This window comes from Catharus ustulatus, chromosome 28 (assembly GCF_009819885.2).
Source record: "Catharus ustulatus isolate bCatUst1 chromosome 28, bCatUst1.pri.v2, whole genome shotgun sequence".
NCBI lineage: Eukaryota > Metazoa > Chordata > Aves > Passeriformes > Turdidae > Catharus > Catharus ustulatus.
The window spans coordinates 6,482,490-6,508,664 of record NC_046248.1 but is presented as its reverse complement, the minus strand read 5'-3'; the positions used below and the strand labels follow the sequence as shown (position 1 = coordinate 6,508,664).

The 26,175-nt window shown below is 52.5% G+C and overlaps 1 protein-coding gene across 1 annotated transcript; it reads left to right on the top strand.

Annotated features, from left to right (window-relative positions):
- The first annotated feature begins 99 nt into the window (after nucleotides 1–99).
- On the top strand, nucleotides 100–4,896 carry REXO2 (RNA exonuclease 2). The gene is made up of 7 exons (XM_033081896.1): nucleotides 100–231; nucleotides 336–419; nucleotides 658–735; nucleotides 2,569–2,680; nucleotides 3,233–3,341; nucleotides 3,563–3,616; nucleotides 4,470–4,896. Exons 1-7 carry the CDS (start codon nucleotides 100–102, stop codon nucleotides 4,597–4,599), a joined length of 699 nt encoding a protein of 232 aa, XP_032937787.1. The 3' UTR covers nucleotides 4,600–4,896.
- The last annotated feature ends 21,279 nt before the right edge of the window (nucleotides 4,897–26,175 follow it).

Genomic DNA, 26,175 nt, shown 5'->3' with positions numbered 1-26,175 from the left:
TGCCGCGGACTACATCTCCCAGCAGCCCTTGCAGCGCGTCCGCCCCCACGGAGCGCGGGCGGCGGCGCGGGAGCCGCCGGGAGCTGTAGTGCGGCGGCGATGCTGGGCGGCGGCCGCGCCGGCCTGGGCCGCCTGCGGATCTGCGCCGGGCGGTTGTGGCGGGGCCGGCGGAGGGCGGCGGCCATGGCCGGCGGCGACATGGGGCAGCGCATGGTCTGGGTGGACCTGGAGGTGCGGGGCGGCGGCGCGGGGCGGCGGGGGGCGCGGGGAAGGAGCGGACGGGACGGGGGGCGCGGGCCCCCGGGCGCGCTGACGCTGCCGCTCGCCCCTGGCAGATGACGGGCCTGGACGTGGAGAAGGACCAGATCCTGGAGATGGCGTGTCTGATCACCGACTGCGACCTCAACGTGCTGGCCGAGGTGAGCGGGCCGGGCGGGACCCCGCGGCTCCGGGGGATGCTGGAACAAAGGCAGGGCCGGCGATCCCGGCCCCGCCGCCCCGGGAGCGCGGCACCGGCACCGGAGCGGGCCCTGCGTCACCGCGCTGCGTGTCCGCCGGCGGGAGCTGCTCCGTGCGCTGCTGGTGCTGGGCACTAAACTTTTACACGCTTCTAAACTTGTTTTCCTCCATTACCTTGATGTTTTGCTCCCCCGACAGGGCCCGAACCTGATTATCAACCAGCCCGACGAGCTGCTGGACAGCATGTCCGAGTGGTGCAAGGAGCACCACGGCAAGGTACGGCCCCGGTGGGCCTCGGGCGGGGCACGGACGTGTCATTAATCCTGGGCGATGAGCTCAGTCCGGCCTGGGCTGGGACAGCTCCTGAGCCGGGCACGCTGCACAGAGACACAGGAGGCACTGCCCGAGTCTGTGCTGGGAGCCTGTGTGCGATGTTTTGCCCAAGGTCTCGCGAGTCATCTGTGTCACAGTTCACAGTGCACTCAGGGAGCTTTAGCCTTCAGCTTCCAGCTTGCCTGAAGCAGCCTGTGCTTTGCAGGCTGGTTTCTGATAATTTGGAATAGTGCTGGAAGCGACCTCCTGGTTTGGGAGCGGGAAGCATCAGCGCAGCACAGCAGCATGAGGCTCCCCTGGGAGGCTGGAGCAGCCGGGGGACCAGAGCGGGATCTGTCACTCAGGGATGTGCCACAGGCTCGCATCTCCCAGGCCAGGGGCTCAGCCTCCTTTCTCCCACTGGGGTTTGGTTCCTTGGTCCTCTCACAGAGCTGCTGGGCACTCCTGCCTCTGTGGGAGCCCTGCTGCAGGCTGGGTTGGGTTCAGATTCTGACACCTCCTCCTGCTCAAGTCTTGTGTAAAATAATTCAAAATAATTCCAGTGGGGAAGGTGAAGCTTGAATGCCTGAGTAAGAGCAGGTGCAAGAGCAGTGCAGAGCTAGTCAAATGCAGATTTCTTCCTGTGGGCTCTGGTGCATGTGGGATTAAACAGGCCTGTAAACACTGGGCTGTTGTCTGTCCCATCAGTGCCGTGAGCCTTGTGGATTTTTTCACTGAAAGCCTCACTTTTGCAGCAAGAGATTATTTTTAGTTCTTTGGGCCACCAAAGAAAGGTTCCTCCTTGCCAGCAGCAAGAGAGCAAATGAATTTTCCAGTCCCTGATGATGAATTGAAATTCAAGTTAGTTTTCAATTAAGGGCTGAAGTTTTAAGATATCCATAACCCCCCCTCTTCCCCCTTCGGCATCTTGCTCTCCCTGGGAAGAATTAGCAAGAGTTTGGGAAATGAATATTAATTTACTGTGATGGGTGCTTTTCCCTGCTCCAGCCGAGGATTCCGGCTCGGCTTCAGCTCAGGAGTGAATTGGAGATGGTAGCATGCGTCCTTGCTGCTCCTGAGGAGCTACTTATTTTTAATTGACTAAGAGAAGAGAAGCAATTAGAATATAGATGAAAATGCTGCCACATAATGAATTTTTTAACCACCACTTGGATCTGTCAAGTAGATTTTTGCTGCACAGTCGTGGAAATATATAGCGTAGCCAGATGGAAATAAATCACTGAGAACACTTGGAGAGGATTTGACATTTAGCTATTGAAAAAAAAAAAAGAAGGGAGGAACTTTCCTGATTTATAGGAATCTTGATAAACCCTGAAGGCAGGATCCTGTTTATTTGTGTTCACTGGTACCTGCTGCTCCCTGCTGGGGAGGTGAGTGCCTCTCCTGAAACAGGCATGGAAAGGGATGCAGCGCTCTCCTGGCTCAAGGATGTGCAGGTGGATAAACAATGCCTCACATCTTAGTAACTGAAAGGAACTCTGAGCAAAGAAATCAAAAAAAGGGAAGGAGAAAGCCCCAAAGCCCACAGGAAGGTCAGTGCTGTCAGGACTGTTCACCTGCCTTGGTTTTCCTTCCCAAGCAGGAGATCCCTGGTGGGAGTGAAGGCTGGGGGTGCCCCAGAGCACTGAGACAGAGTTCAGGAGGTACCTGGGGAACAAACAGCACTCCAAGGGTTGACCTTCCACTGCAGAGTTAAACATTTCCTTGAGAACTGGAGCATTCCTGGCCGTGTCTGTGACAGGGTGTTTCTGATTTATGACTGGTTGTTTTTTGCAGTCTGGCCTCACTAAGGCTGTGAAGGAGAGTAAGATCTCGCTGCAGCAGGCCGAGTACGAGTTCCTGTCCTTCGTGCGGCAGCAGACGCCCCCGGGGCTCTGTCCTCTCGCAGGTGAAGCATCTTCCTCATCCTCCTCCTTAACTACAACATCTACTGCATCATCTGTCCTGCTCTCCCAGCAGGATGCAGGGACACTGGCACGTGTGGCAGGACTGTGTTCCTGTTCTGTGCTGTGTCTTTTCATCCCTGGGTATCCAACCAAAGGCTGAATAAAGATCTTCCAGGTGTCCTGTTACCCAGAACTGCTTTTAGAATTTCATAGATGATCTTGGGACAGGTGCTGAGTGAAATTAATAACAATGGCCACTTTCACTTGGCGAAAAACCTGATGTTAGCATAATTCTTTGATATTTATCTATGTGACACAAATTGTGGGAGTAGTAACTGAGGAATTACTAGAGGTATTAGTATTAAACCCCGTGTGATCCTGCAATGAAAATCTGACAAACCTTTACAATCATATTTGCTAGAAAATGGGATAAATGAGCTGCTTGTGAATGGCTTTGCTTCCCCTGTGATCTCTCCCAGCTCGCCCCGCCTGCTGCTCGTTTCCATGTTGCTCTGTAGTGTCTTTGAAGAAACATCTTGTTTGTGTCTTTGTAGGTAACTCTGTTCATGCAGATAAGAAATTCCTTGACAAATACATGCCGCAGTTCATGAGGCACCTTCATTACAGGATCATTGATGTGAGCACTGTCAAGGAGCTTTGCAGGTAAATGTTCCCCCAATTAAGTGGTTTGAAAGATACCCCGGGATGCCTGTTTGTAGTGCTGGGGCTCTGCAGATCACAGCAGGGGGACTCGCAGGGCTGTGGCTTCTCTGGGTGTCAGTGAAACCAAGGTGCCTTCACCGAGTGTGACAAACCCACAGCAGCCACCAGACATGGTTTTGAATTCAGGTTTTCTTTTTAAGTGGCAGTTTTTCTGCTCACAGGCGCTGGTATCCAGAGGAATATGAGTTTGCACCAAAGAAGGCGGCTTCTCACAGGTGAGCTTTGTGCCTCTGTTTCTGACAGAGCAGAGAGCTCTGCTCTTCCTGAGCAGGATGTGGGGCTCCCTGTGAATTCCAGTACCTGTGCCTGATGCAGGTGGAGACTGTGTTCTTCTGCACCATGTCAGATGTTTGTATTCTCCTGTCCAAAGCCTACTAGTGTAGGGAAAGAGATTTTTAAAATCCAGAGAACCAGAAGTTTCCTCAGTCCTGATTCACTCTGCTCTTCAAAGTGCATGTTTGTTGATCGTGCAAACAGTCACTTAATGGGGGTTATCTGCAAACACAAGAATTGGAAAACTGAGAATGGGGGGTGAGAGTCCTTCTCCTGCCTATTTCCTGAGCTTGGAATGTGCCAGAGGTGGTGGAAGGAGCCAGGGATCTTCTGTGGCTCCGCTCTGATGTGCCCATGCTGGGCAGGAGGGAGGCTCTGGTACCCACAGAGGAAGAGGAGGACTGGCAATTGCAGAGGTCTGGCCAAAGTCGTGGTTGGTGTGCTGCTGCATGGAGCTGAGCCCTGAGTGTCCCTGGCTGCAGCTGGGCAGCTCTCTGGAGCCCTTGGCTCTTCCTTGGAGTGAATTGTTTTTGACAGCCGATGTTGTAGACCCTGTTGGTTTCCAGCAGCTCCGTCCCAGGGTGACATAAACTAATGAACCATGTGTTACTGGTGGTACCACTGGACTTTTACTGCTTCCCTGAGACAGTGAGGGTTATTTTCATTTCTGACAGATGCACCTTCGTGTGCATTAGCTTGGTTTCCCGCAGCCTGGAAGTTTTCAGCAGCATTAGGATCTGGGCATAGCTGGAGATGTACCCAGGCACTTTGAAACCCTCCTTAATTCTCTTTCAGAGCACTTGATGACATCAGGGAAAGCATCAAAGAACTCCAGTTCTACAGAGACCACATCTTTAAGAGGAAAACGGATGAGAAGAAAAGGAAACTGATTGAGAATGGGGAAAGTGATAAAGCTGCCAGCTGATTTCCCCTCCCGCCACACCAGCCCGTAGCACACTCTAGATGCGTCTCCTGGTTCTTTTTTGTTTGCCAGTCTCTTGGGAAGCTGCCCCCTGGGTTACCTTGTTTCTTACCAGCTGTTCAATGCAGACAGAAGCCTGAGTTGCTGCTGCTTTTCAGTTTGAGCGGGGAATCAGCACGCTGGGCCCCAGCAGCGCCCAGGTTCGGATGTTCTAGCTAAACCACGCTGTTTGATACTCCCTGCACCTGCTTTTAGGTGCAGTCTTTCTTTCTCAACACAATAAAACAGGTCAGTTAAAAGCTGGTGGTTTTGGACAGCTTTTCTTTGGTGCTGCTAGGTGAGCTGCTGTTCCTGGCCTCCCCTGGGCTGTCCTGGAGCGGGAGCTGCCGGCCCATAAACCAGAGGGTGTAATGGAGCGGGGTGTGTGGCTCCCAGGCATGTTTTTATTATGGGCATTAATAATAATGGCCATCCAGGGCTTCTCAATCCTGCTGATTGTTGGAACACCTGCTCTGCCAACCCTGGGAATGATTGTTATTGCAGAGAGGCCGTTAAAATGGTTAATGGGGCAAATAAATGAGTCTGTGAAACGTCTCTCTCTTCTGTCACTGACTCCCAGGTAAGCTGGCAATTCCAGTGAGGTTTATTTTTTGTGTGGGCAGGCTTGGAGCAGGGCAGAGCTGAGGGACATGGCTGCACAGGGTTATCCACCACAGCCAGCACCTGCAGAGATGCCTGGATGCATCCCTGTAGAGCTACTGGGGGCCTGGGACTTTGTCACACAGCTCACCCTTGTCACACAGCTCACCCTTGTCCCAGCAGCTCCCTGGTCCCACTTCACGGCCACGTGCCACCAGGATCCACTTTGTCTTTCATTTCCATGTGTTGTTAGTTTTCCCCTCCTTCTTCTGACTCTTTTCTGACCTACTTCTCCTGCTTTTCATATTTTATTCCTTGTTAAGATGCTTTTGTTTTTCTTGAAACATTTTTTAAGGAAAATATGCCACCTGTGTTTATACATTTTTAAATATTGTTTATTTTTGCTTCTGAAGCAATGGTGCCGTATGGGGGATTTTTATCTCATTTCCCTGTATTATGCAATAGCATTCCTGGTTTTCTGCGCTGGCATCATGCGAGGTTCCAATTGAGTACAAATTTGTCACGCACTTGGCAGAGCACAGATAAACCCCACTGAAGTGGGTGTTATTTTGGGCTGGAAACAAAGCTCCCTCCTGCAGGAGGGGCTGGGGAGAGGGGGCAGCAAGGACCCCCGGCTTGCACCGTCCCCTCCTGTGGGAGCAGTTGTTTCCATGCTCTGGAAGCTCCATCAGCATCACACAGTCACGAAGGTTCCAGACACAGGGATGCAAATAAATCTGTTTTGGGATAAAGGATTCCTCAGAGGCAAATACGGATGTGCAGGGAGCCCTTGGTTCCACCCCTTAACCTTGTGGATGTCTGCCGGGTCCAGGCGGTTAACAGCACATCAAACCTGTGACTGCACCAGGACTCGAACAGGAGTCCCCACAGCTCCAGTCGCTGCCAGGATGGAGAATTTCCCATGGAAACTCCTTCCAGACATGAGGCAGCAAAAAGAGCAACCAGTTATCCCTCCCTCCCTCCTTCGTCTTTTCTCTGCCCTTCCCTGCACCTCTCATTCTCTCCATCCACCCACACCGCACTGTTTGGGTGCAAACCACAGAAATCAGGAAAAACACCAGCTCATGCCACACTTTTGCCCAGCTTCAGTGCGGTCTGCTCCCATTCTCTTTTTTAGGGAAACCCTCCTGCTCCCAGACACAGCTGCTGGCTCCACCACGGTGGGCCAGAAGAACTTCTGCCCTCTGGCAGCTGCAACGCAGACCACACCAAGCTCAGGAGGGCAGGGGATCAAACAGTGACCCTCGAGCAGCATTGGGGCTGGGGCTCGGAGGTGCTGGGATGTGCAGGGATGTGCAGGGATGTGCAGGGATGTGCAGGGATGTGCAGGGATGTGCTGGGGACACTGCCCAGCCCCGCCTGGCCCCGCTGCCAGCGCTGCCCGCTGGCCTTGGGAGCTGCGGCTGCAGCTGCATCGCCTCAAGGTCGGCTGCAGAGAGCCCGGAATAGAAAACCTTCAGACATGATTTTTGTCTCCTTTTTTTCCTCCCACTGCCACTGATGATACCCTTTTACTGGAATAAGTCTCTCCTGCTGACAGATAAGCTTTTAGGGTAGTGAAATCTCTGTGACACTTTAAGTGCCCTAAATGACAAAACAAGGACGTGCAAGATTACCCTGTGACTGCTCTGTAGAACACAACTTGTCAGGAAGTTGCCACAGCTGCCCAGGCCCCGGGAGGATGGGGCACCCCATCCCTGCCAGGACCGTCCTTCCAGCAGGACGGTGAGCAGGGGAAAGAGGGAGAAAGGGGCAAGATGAGGAACAGCCTCGCAGGCCAGGGACACGGAGGGGCCTCTGGAATCAGGGACTTGTCTCCCTGCGCCTCCCCACTGATGGATGGGATCCAAATGGCCATAAATTGCCGGGTGCTGCAGCGATGTTTCATCCCCGAGCCGGAGGAGCCGCCGGCGGCAGCGCGGTGCCACGAGCAGGGCACGGGCTGTCACTCACATGCCAGGGAGGGAGAGGTGACACTCAGGGAGATCCATTCCCCTAACAGCACTAACAGCAGCAGGCAGAAGAGCATAAATGGGTGTGATAATGGTGTGCAAGGGCCTAGCAGACACCGTATTTTGGAAAAGAAAACAATTATCTGGCGAGTCAAGTGGCACCTACTGACCCCTCAGCTCTGGGCACTGAGGGCAGGTCACAGAGTGCAAATCCTTCTGCTTCCCTAAGACCAGGCTTTGCTGTTTACCTTCAAAATCCTCTTTCCTGGGAAGTCTGGGGGGAACGCTGTTCAGAAAAGCCACGCAGCCTGTGTGAGGGCACAGCTGTGGAAACTGCCCTGCACCTTCCCCAGACAGAGTGCTCTGCTGTACTGCCAGGGAATAAAATCAGTGTCTGCTCCCGACCCAACAGACAGGACCGGAGGGAGGATCACGCTCTCCAAACTTTGCAGAAGGGAAATGAAGCACAGAGAGATGAAGTGACCTCCTTAAGGTCGCATGGGGAATTTGTAGCAGAGCCAAGAACTGAGCTGAGATCTCCAGGGTCCTCATCTTCTTCCACTGTAAGATATTCCTTCCGCTTTCCCTCCAGCCAAGTTAAAAATAAAACTGAGTTTCGTGTCCCCTTGGCAGCAACGTGACTCCAGTGCAGCATCTGGTCCATGAGCAGCCGGGGCTGCAGCACCAAAGGATCTGCCTGGCTCTCTGCAGTGCCCAGTCTTTGGGGATGGCTTCATGCACGGGTATATATTTGTGTGCATACATTAGTTACGTGGCACTTTCTGTTTTCTAATTAAATGGAACCGCTTCATAGGCCCCTTTGAAGCAAATCTCTGTTGGTTCAGAGAAACTTTCATCACCATCCAGCGCTCTGTGCTGCTTGTTCTCATTGTTCCCCCAGTCAGAATAAACTCCTCACAACGACAGAGAAGGTAGCTCTGGATTCCCAGCGCCATCCCACACGCAAAGCCCAGCCCTTTCTTGGAGGGGAAATGCCTGCAGTGGTCTCTGCAGTGTGAAAGGCTGCCCCGCTGTCCTCAGGGCTCACTCTGGCTGTTTGTGTCCCCTCAATGCCCCAGCGTGTTGCACGTTTCCATTTTCTGTGCCCTGCTCACCACCAGCCCTTTGCAGCAGGGGCAGGATGTTCCCTGCCAGGTGTGGCTCCAGGTGTATCAGTGATGCCCTTACCGTCCCCTGCCCAAGTTTAGACCCTCAAACCGCAGCTCTTTAGCAGCCCAGAGCACCACCCAGCCCGTCCTGAGCTGCGTTCCCCGGTGGCATCGCTGCTGTTGCTGCAGTTGGTCTTGTGGTGTCTCCCAAACACAGGAGCTGCGAGCGGAGGGAGCGGCTGCAGAAGGAGCCGGGGCAGGGTGGGGATGTGGGGATGAGGGGATGTGGGGATGTGGGGATGAGGGGATGAGGGGATGCGGGGATGAGGGGATGCGGAGATGTGGGGATGTGGGGTGTGGGGATGTGGGGATGTGGGGATGTGGGGATGTGGGGATGTGAGGATGTGGGGATGTGGGGATGTGGGGATGAGGGGATGCGGAGATGTGGGGATGTGGGGTGTGGGGATGTGGGGTGTGGGGATGTGGGGATGTGGGGATGTGGGGATGTGGGGTGTGGGGATGTGGGGCTGTGGGGATGTGGGGATGTGGGGTGTGGGGATGTGGGGCTGTGGGGATGTGGGGCTGTGGGGATGTGGGGATGTGGGGTGTGGGGATGTGGGGCTGTGGGGATGTGGGGATGTGGGGATGTGGGATGAGGGGATGTGGGGATGTGAGGTGTGGGGATGTGGGGATGTGGGATGTGGGGATGTGGGGCTGTGGGGATGTGGGGATGTGGGGTGTGGGGATGTGGGGCTGTGGGGATGTGGGGATGTGGGGATGTGGGATGAGGGGATGTGGGGATGTGAGGTGTGGGGATGTGGGGATGTGGGGATGTGGGGATGTGGGGATGTGGGGATGCTGCAGGAGCCCACGGGCTTCCCTTGGGTGCCTGGGCAGTCCACGACAGGTCTGAAGGTACATGCTACCTTTGTAGACACAATCCCTTGTTTCCACAGGGGTGAAGAGCTTCCTGCAGGAATTAGATTGTTTTGTTCTTTGTTTCCAGGGGGGAAAAGGAAGGAAAAGCCCAGGCTAAATTCCCCTGTAGGTATCTGCATAAGCCCAGGACTCTGGTTTGTGTCAGTGTAGAAGGGAAGGGTCCCACCTCTGATTCCCCTGTGATTGGTGTCACACGCTTGGTGCTGTCACTCCTGCCTTCTCCCCTCCTTGGCTCCGTGTTGCAGGGCGGCAGGGCAGTTTGGGATGATGGTTTTGGACTGTGATGATGGTTTTGGCTGGCTGGGCCCCGTGGAAGGCACCAGCAAGCCTACAGCTCCACATCTCCTGGAGAAACAGATTATCCACAGATACCCTCTTCCCACCTCAGGCTCACAGACCCACCCAGTCAAATGGCACAGGCAGCTCGTGCAAGGTCCGAGCCAGCCTGTGATCACCAGAGTGCAGAAATTGGGGCTAATCACATTCCCCCCCACCCAGAACAAAGGGTGATGAGCAGAGGAAAGGAAGGGAATGCATTCCTGGCATGAACAGCTCTGACCAGGAGTGCTGCATGCCCTGGGGCACGTGGAGAAAGGATCCTGCTCTGCCTGGTGCTGACCACACCGTGCAATGGATCTGCTTCTGTGTCAGGCAGCAAAAATGCGAATAATATGTTCTGGGACAATTATTTCCCTTTCCAGAGGGACAAAGTGACTTGTCTTGGGGTCTTGTCTGTGTCCTCTGCTATGAGCTCTAATTGCCCCAAGATGCTCTACCTGGAGAGAGCCTTAATACATAATTATATACCATTAGCAATGAGAATAACATGACAACTGCTTTGGATAATCATGGAGAGCACTGTTCCTGCCAGTCTCCTAGCTACCACAGCACAAACGTACTGGGCTCAATTTGTACAAGAGGGCATTTTGGAAGAATTATCTGAAGCTGGAAATAAGAACAGTAGACACACAGTCCTGATTTCATGGGACTCAGATGGAAACCAACAGGGAAATTCACTGCAAAGGCAAATCAAGTAGTAGGATTTTTAATTTTTTAAACCCACCCTAATTAAGAGCAGAGGTAGTGTAGCCCAGAGGAAGCCTTCAGAAGATTGCAGATGCTCTCTGCCTGGAGATCCTGTGATATCTGGTGTTGATTTAAAGACTCTGGGAAGCTGCACTGCCATCCCTAGGTAAACCATTCCCATGTTTTATGACCATGCTGCTAAGAATTTGTCCCGTATTTCTTGCCTGAATTTGTCTTACTTTCATTCCTAACCACTAAGGATAACTTTGCCTTTCCCTGTGCCCCTGCCCAGCCACACGCCATCAGGATTTCCCTCTCCCTGGGCAGGCATGGCACTGTCAGCACTCCCTCAGCCAATCCTGCAGCACACCTCCTCCCTTTGCTTCTCTTCTTCCTCATTTCTGTGTATCCCCATTTTCTAGAAATCATCCTTACAACTCCAGGGTGTAAACCTTCACTTAATCACTGTGAGGACATGCACAAGTCTTTCTTCTACAGCTGAAATCATCTTTCTTGCCTGAAGCACCACAGCAGCTCCTGACTCCATCTCACCTTCCCTCAGGACTCCTTGCTTTGTCCTCCCCACAGCAGGACCAGGTTTTAATCCATCACAACAGCACAAATCATGCCATGATGCTGCCCTGGGATGTTTGGAGGCTGCTGGAAGGTGCTGCTCACCACGGTGCTGCTGTGTGCTGCACCTGGCTGCTCCTTGCTGGGGGATGTGCTTGGTGCTTGTTCCCTCCAGGAGCACAGAGCCCACGGCAGCGAGCTGTCCCCGTGTCCTCCCTGCCCAGGGCATGGCCCAGGACGTCACTCACACCCTCCTGCTCCCCCAGCTTTTCCCCTGCATGTGTTTTTCAGCCTGAAGGACAGCACTGTCAACCTGTCCCTGGAGAATGAAGAAAAGCAAACGGGAACCTTGGGAGGTGCTCCGAGTGCCAAGGACAAGGCTGGCTGCTGCCAAGGTCACAGGCATGAGGATATTCATCTTCATTCCTCACCATCACCATGAGCCTTAGCTGGAGAGAATCGAGCTGCTTCCGCTGCACGTGTTTAAAGGATGAGGGAGCACAGGATGGTTCAAGAGGAGATTGCTTCATGAGACAATGGCTGAGCTGATAATGCCAGCTAAAGTCGGGCCACTGGGGACCTCTTACAATTTTAAGATCCAATCAACTTTAAAATATTACTGTCTCAGGCAGGCGACAAGTCTTGGAGCAGAAAACAAGTGATCCTGTTTTATTTACGGAGGAAAGGATGTTCTCCCTGTCCTCACCCACGTACTGAAATATTAATGGTGTTTGTCTGCGTAGCTGTGTTAACATCACATTTCCAGAGCTCAATCTATAAAAGCTCTGGTTAAAACACCTAATGCCATGATGCCTGGAGAAGTGGACAGCAGGGATGCAGAGGGCAGGGGCAGCAGGGACACAGAGAAATGCCTCAGGGAGAGGATCTGTATGTCTGTATCTGAATCCCCCTCTCTTCCCAGTGAAACCTCTGACTCCATCACCTTCCTGGCGGCCACTGGCACTGCCCTGCAGCTCGTCCAGCAGCAGCAGATGCCCAGCCTTTTGAGGAGACCTTGACCTTGGCTTAGAAACCCCAAAATTTCCAGGTGCCTGTGACCTCCTTCACCCCTTGTAGCTGCCACCCAGCAATTGCACAAACCCCTGCAAGGTTCAAGCCTCCCTTGCAGAAGTGGAGCTTGGGAGCAGCCCAGCAGCAGCAGCAGCCATGCTGTGGTGCCTGGGCTGGTCATGCTGCAGTCCTGCAGCGCTCCCCACCTGTTGGGATGCTGACAGAGAGCCTGGGAGCTCTTGGCAGCCAGTCCGTGTGCTGGGTACGGCTGCTGCTGTCTGGGAAGCGCTTGCATGACACATCATCACTCTGCCTTAGCCTGTGGTCACAGCGGGACGGCAGCAGGGACGACTGCATTATATATTTTATCATAAACACAAAAGCAACAACCACCACAGATTCTTAATAAAAATGTGTCTCTGGCGCCCGAGCAGAGCGCCAGTTAAACATTGTACCATCAAGCAATTTGCGGCTCCTGCACATGCGATCGTGCAAACGTCCCCAAAGTGCCCCATGGAAAAGTCAATAACATCAATAAAATCAACAACAAATAAAAGCAGCCTGGCTCAGCAGCGAGCTCAATTCACAGGGAACATCTCAGCGACCTTCTGAGCAGGCTCAGTGTGAGAAGCATCCCCACATGCGGGGCGGACGGGGGCTCTCCTGTCCCTGAGCAGCTGCTGGGACAAGTCCTGTCCAAGGGCAGGAGCCCTGGCATAGCCCTGTGCCTCCTCTCTGGACCACACCAGATTTCAGATGGCCAGCAGTGCACTGCCTCCTGTGTGGCACTGAGCACCCTGGCACTCTGACAGCACCCACTCATCCCAGGAACTGTCACGATAGAAGCAATAGCTGAGAGTCATCTTTGCAACCTACTGCCCTTTGCTGGCATGTAAAAGACCTCTCCCAAAACTCTTATTCTCTCCTGTGTTGCCTGACATTGCCCTTCTCTTCCCACCTGCCAGGACCTGTGCTCTAAGTCGTGCACCTTCTTTTATTATGTGCCCATTCATCCATCCCTGAGATTCACATTCCCCTTCCTTTATGAAGAATTAACTTGTTGGAGCTGATTTATGAAGACTGGCAGGCACCTGTGCTGGAGCAGGGCTCTAATACGTTCATCATGAAGTCCTGTAGTTATTCCTAAAAGAGCTCATGTTAATGCCTCACATTAAAATTCATATTTTATTTTTACATAACTAGATGACTCTCTGCAATCTTTAAGATATGCCCTTCAGAACCTGGATTTTTTTTTTTATAATTCTTTTTTGGTGAGGGATTGAAGCTGTGTGGTGACAGCTTCTCAAACACAGGGTGGTGTTGGTGCAGGGTGGCAGGTCGTGTTGTGTGCCCCAGGTCTGGCTGACAGCGAGGACTCGCCAAGGTGCGTCCTCCATCAAACACAGCTCGCTTTTGTCAGTGCAGCAACAGAACCATTTTCCTCAAGAGCATAACCTTTCCCAAATCTCCTTTGGCTAACAGGAGCCAGCTTGCACTGGAAAAGCAGTGAGTTGAGGTCTGTACTCTTGTGGAAGAGCCTTCAATGCATGAGGGGAAAGCGGAGCTGGAGCGGGGGAGCCGCTCCCAGGGAGCCTTTGGTGCGAGCAGGGACGGGCGTGAAAGAAGAGCAGCAGGGGGAAAAGGCCTGAATTGTTTGGTGGGAACACTTCTTTCCCCTTTCAATCCAGCGTGTTTCATTCCCTGGTAGGAACAAATCTACTGGAACCCAGCGAATTTGGCACAAGTTCAGCTCAAAATATAATTGCCCTCAAAACTCAGGCTGGCCAAACTCAAGCCCAGCCTCACATCCCACATTTTCCTGCCATGTTTCCCTTTGGATGCCAAACACCCCAGAGGGATGACCAGGGACCCTCGGGATGGTGGGGACAGGGGCTGCTGGCACCTGCCCAGGGCTGTGTGTTGCCTGCCCACGCAGCTCAGAGCCAGCCCTGCGGGAAGGCGTTGGTGGGAACAAAGCGCCGCAGGAGAACGAGCGGCTCCAGCGTTCTGCTGCGGATCCTAATTGACCACTGAAAGCTGAGCTGCACTACTAATTTCATAGGACTGTAATCAATTGTGTTTCTTGCTCTCAGATGCAGAGAGAGAAAGAAAAGGAGTGGGAAAGTTAATCTGGGTTTTTTTTCACACCGCTGCAGCAGCAAAACCTTGTCCCTGGTTATTGTTTGTGTTCAGAGCAGATTGCTGTGTTGGAAACACACATGGATGATCCCTGCCCCAAAGAAGGTCTGTCCTCAGCCAGGCAGACACAGAGGCCATCTGTGGCATAGCTGTGGCACAACTTTTGGCTTTCTCTGAGGGAAGTGGGGCTTGGAGGAGCCGAGCAGCCAGGACGGCTCCGAGCAGGAGGGGCCACACGAAGCCACCGGCATTGGCCATTGTCCAGGCCATCAGAGACTGAGTGGATATCTTAATCCTGCTCCCACCCTGGACCTGATCCAAGACAGACTGAAGTCAGTGGAAATCTTCCCGTTGCTGCCCTGGGCTTCCAGCCAGACGGGCAGTGGCGTACGGAGTTCCTGGGACACGAGACAGACAGACAGACGGAAAGCCCGAGCAGAGCTGCTGCCTGGCTCCGGTGTGAATGCACAAGCAGATTTTGCTGCAAAGGGGACACCAAGGCTTTAATAGGACTGCCACAACCCCGTGGGGAGCACTGGAAAACTTTCCCCTGGGATGCTGGCAGTGCTCAGCACAGCAAGTTCCTCTGGGCATCCCTGGCAGGGTGTCCCTGCCCCTGTCCCCACATCCCGTATGTCCAGAGGGGTCACCCAGCCCAGCACCGTGGGACAGGACAAACCACGATCCTGCAGTGCCCACAGCAGCAGCACTGCGGGGACAGATCTGCTCTCACTTATTTATTTGTTTTTGAGGGCGGTACAGAAGATGACAGCTCATAAACTGCCTGCCAGCGCCCTCCCTTCCCCGTGTCCTTTGAAGCGCTGCTAACCGCTGGCTTTGAACCCGCTCTGTTTATTGTGAGCCACAACGCTCACGCCTTTGCGACTGACAGAAATTATAGAGCAGGAGGAGAGAGAAAAGCAGGGAGATAATGCAAAATGCCCTCCCAAATAACTTTGCTAATTAAACCAGCTCTGAAGCCTTCCCAAACACCCCCATGTTATGACAAGACGAACAGCGCATTCCAGTGAAACTATTAAATTTATATTGTGCAGACAAAGTTCAGATGCGACCATTGTTGGTTAATAGCTGAAAGTAAGCCAGCATGTGCCCAGGGGGGCAAGAAGCCCATTGGCATCTTGGCTCATGTCAGAAGTGGCCATCAGGAGGAGGACAGTGACTGTAACAGTGACTGTGACCATGTACTCGGCCCTGGAGCGCTGGGTCAGTTTTGGACCTCTCACAACAAGAAAGACCCTGCAGTGCTGGAGTGTGTCCAGAGAAGGGCAACAGAGCTGGGAACACCTTATGGGGACATTGCAGGGCTGGGTTTATGTTAGGCTCGGTCTCAAAGGAAGAGGGATCCCTCTGAGCCTGGGCTGTGTCTCCTCCTGCCAGGCTCTCTCCAGGACACCACAGCACAGAGCAAACACATCCCTGCTGCGTTCCTTCCTGGGTTACAGCAACAGCACAGTGCTCCAGGCTGTGCCAGCACAGCCTGTGAAATGGGAACTCACTATCCTAACAAGAATAATATTCCTTGCAGAGGTTCACGCGCTGCTGCAATTGAGTTATGAAACACCACGAGGGATCAGGTGGACTTTGCAGGAGCTGCTCTTCTCCTGGAGCATTTTTTCATTGTCTTTAGCTAAAATAACCTTTCAGAAAGCTGGAGCAGCATCCTCCTCCCCCTCAGCCCTCCAGTCACCGTCCTCTGCTGAACATTGATTTTTGCAGTGCTCCTCATTTTTCCTGCTCTGTGTATGACTGTGTGTTTCTGCAGAGATGGTAGAAAAGAGACAGCAAAGGCAGAGATGTCTGCATGACCATGAGGTCAAACTGGTCCAGCTTTTGGGAGTCCTCAGAAGAGGCTTCAGGTTGTCCTGTCTCAGGCACTTTAAATGCAAGACATTGACAGCTGAAAAATCCGGGTTTCTCAATGCTGGAGGAGGATGAGTCTGACCCTGTGCCAAGGAGCAGAGTCTGAGGAGCCCCGTGGGGGTGGCAGGGACCTGCCCCGGTTAACTCATCGTTTGTGGTGATTCTGTTGCACTGATGGGTGGCCATCATTTGTCACTAATTAGCCACCAGCCCCCCGGAGCTTTCTGCCTGCTAGTTTAAATCATTATTCCCTCTAAGCAAACAGCAGATAGAAGCAAGTTCCATTCCCTAAATAAGGCAAAGAGCTTTCGCTCAAAGGAGGAATCAGAGTGAGCTGGGCTGCTGTTGGGTTTGGGTACAGGTGTGGTGTTGGTTGGGAGCTCGAACCCAACATGGTCCTGCTCAGCCTGATAAACAACGCTGCAAAGAAGAGACTCCAAAGGAAAAAAGGCAACTTTTGCCTCCAGGTCTGCGTCTCGCAACTCCTGAGCACACGGGGAATTCTGCTGGGGAAGCATTTCCATCCAGCTGCTGCACTGACAGCACAGGAGGGCTGGAAAGGCGTGGGGTGGAGCTCTGCCTGTTTACCACTATTTATCCTTTGTATTTCCCCGGCACCGAAAGGCTCTGGGTCTGAACAGCCCTTGTGTAAGGGGGAGCACACACGTGAGAAAGCAGATTTCCCCCAAAAACATAAAAGTGAAAAAAAGAGATTACAGATACATTATCGCTAACCAGTTATCTATAACCATACAGCGATTTAATTCCAGACCCAAATGATGAACTGACAAATTGCACAGCCCCGTTTCTATTCTGGAGACACCCCCTGCTCGCTGAAGCTCATTTTTTTGGGGAGGAAAATGAGCTCTTCCCCTCAGATCTCCCCGGGGAGCGCTCACACGATGCAATCGCTCCCTCGCAGCATCCCCGACACACGAGTACAAACAGCGACATTTCCCAATATCAAACGGGGAGCGGAGGGGAGCTGCTCAGATCAAGCTCTGCTCTGATCTAACTTGCATCTTGCCAGTTTAAAATCTTAATTGAAATGCTGCTTGAAAGCCTCCTGAGCGCAAGGAGGGAAGATAAACCCAGGCAATGGGCCCGAATGCCAAAGCGCGGCGAAGGAAATCCAAAGTGCTGTTTTTTTCTGGAAATATCATTTTGGGTTGGCAGAGGTGTGACATGTTCCTTCTCCAGAGAGGTCAAGAAGGGAGAGGAAAATCAACTTGCAGTCTCAGTGTAAGTAGCAAGGACCAGCTGGGCAGCAGCGCCTTGTTTGCTGTGACCCTCAGGAGTTTGGGAACAGGGAGGGGGAGCACAGAAGGCAGCAGAACACCAGGTTTGGGCAAAGCTGGGCCTGAAGGGCTCTGCCCACACCAGCTCCCTGCTGTCCGGCCAAGCTGCTCCTCCACGTGGGACAGAGGGTGGGGAGAAACCCCCAAAGTGGCCAGAAACCCCCAGTTATTGATGACACTCAGCAGTATCTGCTACTTGTGAGTGTTTATTTTAATATTTCTATTTCATACATCGGAACACTCTGATTTTTTGTTGTCTGGAGCTGCAGAACCGCCTTGAAGAGGAGCAGCAGTGGAGCAGGAGCAGCAGCACGCTGACACCAGGGCGAGGAGCGCTCACGGCTGTTTCAGCGGTTTGGTTATTTTGGGCACCGCAGACAAACCCTTTGTTCATTTGGGAACAACAGAGCCTAAAAACAAACGAGGTGCTAAGAGCAGGGGGCTCAGAGCTGGGCTCTCATCTGCAGGGGGTGGCTTTGATGGGCTGGGGAGCGGCTCTGCTCTGGGGGACGATGATGATGGTGATGGTGATGATGGTGATGATGGTGATGATGATGATGATGATGGTTTTGGCTTTGCCAGGTCCGGGGGGCTGGATGCTCGCAGGCTCCCTGCTCCCCTCCCCGCGTTCCCACTTCGAGGCAGGGGGAAGAGCCCCGAATATTATCATATATATTATATTTGTGGGTCAAAATCCGCCACTAAACAGCGGCCCGAACAAGAAACAGGAGAGCGGCAGATGAAAATCGCGCCTCGCCCGGGCCCGGCAGCCGCTCCGTCCCGGACAGGATATCCCGGCGATATCCCGGCGATATCCCAGCGATATCCCAACAATATCCCAGCGATATCCCAGCGATATCCCAGCGATACCCCAGCGATATCCCAGCGATATCCCGGCGATATCCCAGCGATATCCCAACAATATCCCGGCGATATCCCAGCGATATCCCGGCGATATCCCAGCGATATCCCAACAATATCCCGGCGATATCCCGGCGATATCCCAGCGATACCCCAGCGATATCCCGGCGATGTCCCAGCGATATCCCAGCGATATCCCAACAATATCCCAGCGATATCCCAGCGATATCCCAGCCGCTGAGGAGCCGCGCACTTCCCCGCGCGGGCGGAGCACCTTGCTCAGGGCACCGGCATTTAGGAGAAAATGGTTTTCTTTCATCTGTCCAAGTAAATCTCTTTCGAGCACTTGTGAGCTGATTGCTGCCAATTTCCGCTGCTGAATGCGGCCATTCGGAGGGAAGGCATTAGGACTAAGAGATACTCATAACATTTCAAATGAAGCAGTTTTTTCTCTTTTTCTCCCCCATCCCACCTCGGGCTGTGTCTCTTTCACCATTTGGGTATTCATTCTTTGAGAACAAGAGATATTTCTCCGCTTGAGCTCTCTGCTATGCAGTGCCTGCCCAGACAGGAAGGCATTTCTGCGTGGAGGGATGAGTCCCCTTTGCAGCTGGGTGCCATATAACTATAGAAATACATAAATATATAAATATAGAATATATTTATATATTTATATATAAATATATAATATATAACTATATAAATAATATAGAAACATAGAATATATTTATATATTTATATATAAAATTATAATATATAAATATATAATATATTTATATATACATATGCATTCATAGGGTGGTTTGGGTGAGACAGGCCTTAAAGTTCATCTTGTCCCACCCCCTGCCATGGGCAGGGACACCTTCCACTATCCCAGGTTGCTCCAAACGCCGTCCAGCCTGGCCTGGGACACTCCTGGGATGGGGCAGCACAGCTGCTCTGGACAATCCCCTGGTGCCCATGGTGTGGGATGAACCCAGGAGTCTCTGAGTTGTCCAGCTCCTGTCCAGCCTCTCATCCAGCAGCTCCCCCAAGTTTTTCTTGGCAGGTCTGCTCTCCATCCCTTCATTCCTGGGCTGCATTGATACCCTGGTGCAGCATCAGCCTTGTTAAACCTCATGAGATTCCCATGGGTTGCTGCCTGCCTCCAGACTGTGCTTTATCTCCTGCAATATTTGCATTGAGAACAGAGCAGAGGGCCTGGAGCATCTCCCAGTGGTGCTGTGCAGAGCCGCAGCCGCTCAGGGTGCGTACCAGAGCCAGGCTACAGCCATTTCCCACTCATCATTCTGTGCCTGAATATTGCCACACATATGTTATGAAAAATTACCCGCTGCTCAGAGAGCTCCGAGATACAATAAGATTCACATCAACATTAATGAACCCCTGTCTCTCTTGCGAGGGAAAGCTAATGTAATAACAGCGTTATATTCGGCAAACAAATGCTTGAGACAATTTTTTTTTAAGCGCCAGACAGTAAACAGGACTGAAAATATCCTCATGAATTACAAGAGTCTAAAATCCTCTACTGAGAAATTAATTTAATAGCAGTAAATACTGGAACAATTTCCCCCATGTGAAAAGCCAGCGCCACATTCAGTTAAGAAGCTTCATTTAAACAGCACGTGGGCACCCACGAGGGCAGGGAAACGTATTTCATCACCTAATGGTCCTTTGGAAAAGGCTTTGACCCTCCCGTGCTGGCACTTGGTGATGGATGTGCCTTCCCCAGTGAAAAGATCAGGAAAGGAAGAGGGAGAAGCTGGAGAGGCTCAGAAGGAGAAAAACACCCAAACCACCAAATGATTCAGGAACAAACTCAGGTTCGGGGAAATTCTTGAAGTTGAGCCTCCCTGACCAAACCCCAGACATTTCCAGGCAGCCCCCACATTCATTGCTGCAGAAGAAAGAGAATGTGGCACCAGGGCTGGTAATTCCCATTGATTTTTGGATGGGGCTGCATCCCCTGGAGGCCCTGGTGTCTGATCAGCAGCATCTGCCCAGGGCAGCGCCGGCTCCTCGGCCGTGATGAGAGCTGGGAGCGCTGCAGGAGCCGGCACCGGCCTTGGGGAGGGCTTTGCAAAGAGTCCTGGTAGTCAGAGTAGCCTTCTCCCCCCATCTGTTCAGCTGTTATTCCGGGCAAAATTAATAGGTCCGAGGATAGATCCGATCATAATGACAATCTGGTCTGCGCAGCAGGAGATTTTATAAAGGAGCCGAACTGCGGCTCGTTGAAAACACTTAAAGTAATTAGTTACAGGGCTAGTAGCTTTCTTTCCTTTTAATAGTAATAACGGTTATTAATGTTTACAAATTACAGCGCCCTGCTGCAAATGAAAGAATGGCTGGAGCGGTTGCCCAGGGAAAACGAGCGCTCCGAAACTCAGCCTGCGGCTCCCTTGGAGATGGATTCTCCCTCCCCCAGCCCACGGTGCTGCTGGAGATGGGCTCCCTCTGCCAGCTGTGGGCATGCCATGACCAGCACTCTCAAACACGAGCTGGTTCCAGGCCCAAACAGCTCAGGTGTGGCCAGCCCTGGCCAGCAGGCACCGTGCTCTCACGTGCCAAGCACCAGGAAAGGCACGGAGAGAATCGCGCTGATGATAAATATGTAGCAGAAGCTCAAATCAACCTGAACTTTAGGAAAGAAGAAAGATAATTAAAATATAAATAGACATGTTTGTTTCAAAGATTGATGGCAAGCACTCGATTCAGCCTGAAGATTAATCAGGGAAGTGTAATTATGCCTTTGCACAAAAAACCCTGCTAAGCCCCCTCCCTGCCCCAAACAGCAGAGGAAGGAGGGCGATGCTGCCAAACCACACTCGAGGCTGAAGCCTGAAGGACAGTCCCCCAGCACAGGAGCACTGATGTGCAGGAGCTGGCACCTTTGCTCCACTCCACAGGTTTGACAGCAGCTTCCCTCGTTTCCCCAGAAATGCTTCATTTCCACACTGTGAAACTCTAACGTGGGATTTCCTTCTATCCCTGTGCCCCCTCACACCACCAAAGCCATTTGTGGGCATGCAAGACTTTATCCCAACAAGAAGACATTTTGTCTGTTATTCTCCTTTCCTTGTAGCCCCTGCAGGTTCTCCAAGGACGTTTCACGTTGTAATTACGATGCTAAATGTGATTGCCCAAGCTCAGCTCGTATGGCCGGCTCATCATGCAGGGGGTGCTGCTCAGTGGAGCGTCTCCGTAACCCCATTACACCCTGGGGCCCTGGGGACAGGGGTGGGAGGTGGATGTAGCACCAGGAGCCTCAGACTCCTCCCCAGCCAGGGCTCACACAGCCAGGCCACAGTGAGAGATTGATTTGTGGGGAGCTGTGCGCGCGTGTCTCAAGCCATGTGTGACGAGCACAAAGATTTGTTTGACATCTCTTCCACGCAAGGTCAAGCTGTACTCTGCTGCTGCTGCTGACTCAGGCACGGGGATGCTGTGGAGCTCCTGCGAGGGTGGGATGCTGTCTCAGCGTGCCCAGCCAGCAAAGACACCACATTTCCCTCTGTGCCACTTCCAGCTGTGCAGCATCAGCCCATCTGTGCACCTGCTTCCACCAGCACCCTCTCCTCCAGACCATTCAGTGCTTTCCCCGGTATTTACTCAGAACTAGGGGGGTTTTCCATCCTGAGTCCTTTGGAACAAGCCTTCAGAGCACTGTGTGCCAAATGGAAATACAAGAAGAGGAAATTCTATGCAAGAGGCAAATGTCTTAACAGCTTTCAAGTTGCTCTCTGTTGCTGTTCTGGCTCTGAGGCTGTTCTGCTGCCCCAGGCTGTGCATCAGACGCTCGCCCCACGGGTCTCTCATTTCCTGGCAGGTCCAAGGTCCCAAGGGAGCTGCCCATCACAAGGCAAAGCACGTTCTCAGCTCCTTGCATGTGCCAGCTGGGAGATGGGTCTCTGCTCTTCACATTATTTACTTTTTATAGACAAACTGTGACCCTGGACTCCTTTTTAAAGCTTATCTATCATGTACTTCTCTCTCAGTGTTGTGCTGAGAGGAGGATGGTGTGTGTGGAGGGATGCAGGATTTATCCTGCAGCATCAGTGCTGAGGATGGAGCTGGCACCCAGAAATCCCCCCGCCCTTCCCAGTGCTGGCAGCAGTGGGACCAAGGTCCCCACACTCCTCTCTACAGAATGCAGGAGATGAGCAAACAGAAACAAAGGAACAGTGGGAATTTTTGCATGGGAATCGAAAAGAACAAGCTGTCATTGACTGCTGAGTGAAGTCAGGGCGCCTTGAGTGCAGCACATCGAGTGCTTTATTTAGAGTATCTGGAGAGAGAACAGGTAAAATAACTGAGTTCAAGGATGAGGCCACGATTCCCCTGGCTTCGGAGAGCTGAGACTCTCCATACGAGAGGTCAGAGTGATTTTCATGAATCAGAGTGGTGGTGACAGATGCTCTCCTCTCAGCTGGAAAAAGAGGACTGAGAAAGCTCCATTCCCCCTTTTTAAATCTCTCTCCATCTCCAGGAGAGCCCACATCATTCCTGGGCCTTCAGCACTCACACCACACCCTGCTGGGACCCCGTGGTCCTCAGAGGGGTCTGGGTGTGGTGGGGCACCATCATTCATACACACACATATGGAATACATAAATACACACACATATATAATGTATAAATACACACACATATATATAATACACACACACACTGGCAACGTGACAGCTCCTGCATCAGAGGGGAGGCAGCTCCCCCTCCACCCACACTGCTAATCTGTCATTGTCTTCTCTTCTTTCATCTCTGACCAAACCTCAGAGCCACTCTGTCTCTGCAAGGAACGGGATGGAAATGCTGCAGGGTCCTGAGGCAGATGCTTTGTTTGGTTTCTTCTCCATGCACAAGGATGTTGGAAAACAAAGTTAGACATAAAATCCCCTAAATTATTTGATGAAGAAAAAGGCCTGAGTGTGTGCCAGGCAGCTTTTAGGGGAGAGGGGAGAGAGGCAGCCCAAAAGCTACTGCTGAGCATATTAAAGAATGGCATTATCAAGTGGAACAGACAAGACATGTATATAATGCATAAGTAGTGTTTGCTGCTTCTCCAAACAACTCATAGATCACCAGGACACCAGCTCCCAGGAAGAGCAGAAAGGAAAAGAGAGAGGAATGCACGATAGCATCAGAAGAGACGTGGCTGCTCCTGAGGAGTGGAAAAAGCCCCAACCAAAGCCTGGGATCTGGACAGGGATTGGCAGTGCCTGAAGGTCTGGGCAGAGCTGGAAGGGATTGGCACTGGGAAACCCAGGAGCCCCACGCCTGACTGAGCTGTCCCCTGCCTTGGGGTGTCCCCAGTGCCACCTGCAGTGCCAGCCCTGGGTGATGATGGGCCCTGACAGGGCATCAGTCTGCCAATGGAGTGACCTTCAGCCACGCAGGGATGTTTTCAACAACTCATAACCATGAGGAAGGTTCATTTGTGTTCTCATCTAGCATATCAAAGGGGTATTATTGCTACAAACCAGAAACCTAAATGAGCCCCTGGTTGCAGCTTTGGATGAAGGCTTTGGACTGAAGGTGCAAGGCGGTGATTAACAGTGGCACAAAACACTTATGCTTCACAAACAAGGCCAGACATGCTGTCCCTCATGATAAGTGATGGAATGAATCGGTGCAGAGCAGAGGCAGAAGGAATTTGTGAGCACACGTGGCTGTGGTGGCTCTGCACTGGGTCCCCCCATTTCCATAATCCAGCTGTTTGGACAAGCTGCTGTTTACAAATGCAATGGCTCAGTGCATGCCCCAGGTCCTGAGCCATCCTGCTCCATCTGCCTCTGCCAGGGCTCTCTTACTCCTGGCAGGTTTGTAAGACCCCCTGTGCCAATAAAAGAGTTGTGCAATTTCATTTCTGCCTCCTGCTCTGAGCTGTGAACCTTTCCCTGTGCTGCTTCCATGACAGAGAAGGGGAGACAGGAGACAGGAGAGGTCCTGCTGGTGCAGCCTGGCAGGGAAATGAGATTGTTATTATTTGTGGGCTGAGATGCTGCTCTCGGAGCTCCGGGCTGTCGCGGCGCCTCTGACGGGAGGTGACCGGGGGTGGCTGTCCCCTGCTCGTGCCACTTCAGAGCATGGTGGCACCTCTGGCTCCCCTCCCTGCTCCAACACAAGGGCACCGCAGCAGTGAAGCCTTGGGAAGCTCCTGCCATGGAGAAATCAGTCACTTTAATTACCCCTTGCACTGCATTTATCTCCATGAAAGGTCCCTGGCTCCTCCAGCGCTGACTGGCAGGGGGGGCAGGAAGGAGCAGCAATGATCTATATGTTTGTTTATTTATTTCAGTGGCACCAGCACAGGACAGGGGCCTCTGCACCCCGGGCTTTTCCCTATGGATCACCAGCTTCCAGACCCTGCTCCGACAGACAGGGGGAGGAATGCTCCAGGATCCCAGCCAGGAGGTGTGGGGGGTAAGGAGACCTGGCACCAGGGCAAACACTGCCCTGCTTTGAGGGGAGAGAGCACAGAGGGGAGCTACGTGCTGAGAAAGCAGGTGAGGAGAGGCAGGGAGGGCAGGGAGGGCAGGGAGGGCAGCGGGCTCTGCCCTGTCCCCACCGCGCCGCTGTCGTGTCAGCCCCGGCAGCTGAGCAGCACTTTGTGCTGTGACAGGGTTTTTTCTGTGATTGACCCCAATTACAGGAGCCAGCCCGCACGGACACGTCTCTGCTGTCAGCCCAGCAGCTGCTGGCTGCTGGAAATGTGTCTGCCCAGATCCGAGCACAGTGAAGGGCAGGAGCTGGGGTTAAGGGCAGCTGGCAGCAGAGCAGCATCCCTGGGAGAGCCTGACACACACAGAGACCTTGTGCGCCCCGTGTCACCTGCTGGGCACCCCAGCACTGCCCTGTCCACTCACACAGGACACAAAGAAGGTCACCTTGCCCCCTCACCTGGCTCCTGCTGCTCCCCCACCACGCTGGGGGCTCACACAGCTTCTGCCTCCCCTGCCCTGTCCTGCTCTGCCTTGGCTGGGAGTGCCCACACGGCTCCACCTGTTCTCTGGAACGCAGCAATTGTGCCCTGCTCAAAGGCCCACTTCTGTTATTATTTTTTTCCACTGTTATTAATACTCAATTTGATTCCATTTGTTCCATTTTACAGCTTGTCTCCTGCAATTGCCTGGCTTTAGAAACAGTTTTATCTGAGCAGGTGAGGCAGATTATAAATAAATGTTGTACCACACTTTGTATTTTAAGCAAATTTGAGACTTTCCTGATTAGGTGCTTTCACTGGAGAACCTCGTTCTGTCGGATAATTGCAACCTCGGTTCTTTATCCTCTCCTTTTGTTCTCTTCTCCCCTTGGCAAAGCTGCAATCTCGCACGAGAACATCAGCAGACAAAACCCTTGAAAATAACTCTCCAGAAGAAATCTCATTTACTTTTTAATCTGGTTCGGATATTTGCCAGCAAAATTTTCCCCGACAAGCAGAGGCATTTATTCCTAGTTATCATACTGGGCAGATCCTCACTCCCAGCCCAGGTAATGCAGTGGAGTGATGGAAACTGAAATCTTTTGATATGTTGTTTATTTGATATAATCTTCCTCCCAGTAAGATCAGCGAGCAGAGGACAGAGTGACAACCTTATCCATTCCAGCTGAAAGGCCACACGGATACAGAGCCTCATTCCACGCACTTTGGTAGGCTCTCCTTTATTTATTTATCTATAGGCACACATGTCTATACATTGGTGTTTACCATTCCTCTTGTTTCCTCCTGACAAGGAGAGTTTCACTGCATTAGTGACTTGGGAGTCCTTTTTCCACGGGACAGAGCTGCTCCCTGAAGCCATCACGGTTTTGTTTAATGAGTGGCTAACGAGTGTCTGTGGGAAGGGCCATGAATTTGTTCTGTGTGGCATCTTCAGAGGCCAAGCAGAGGGAAGGTGCACACCTTCCAGCACAGGGAATGCCCTGGTTCCCAGTGAACTCATCAGACTGAAGCTGGTGAGGTCTGATGAGGGCTCTGCTGCACCCAGAGCAATCCTTGTCCCCCTTTTTCCCTTGGAGCTGTGTGATCTCACTGCAGGGGTCAGGGGGCTCCTGCCGGGGGTCTGTGCTCTCCTGGCACCCCTCTGAGCCCTGCCAGCCCCTGGGCATCTCCAGCCTGCAGCTCCCCTCGGC

What these genes read in the sequence shown, in the direction of transcription:
- REXO2 (XM_033081896.1), top strand. Translation starts at nt 100, where the DNA reads ATGCTGGGCGGCGGCCGCGCCGGCCTGGGCCGCCTGCGGATCTGCGCC. An exon ending in GGGGCTCTGTCCTCTCGCAG is followed by an intron (nt 2,681 to 3,232) that starts GTGAAGCATCTT and finishes GTGTCTTTGTAG; the next exon opens with GTAACTCTGTTCATGCAGAT. An exon ending in ACTGTCAAGGAGCTTTGCAG is followed by an intron (nt 3,342 to 3,562) that starts GTAAATGTTCCC and finishes TTCTGCTCACAG; the next exon opens with GCGCTGGTATCCAGAGGAAT.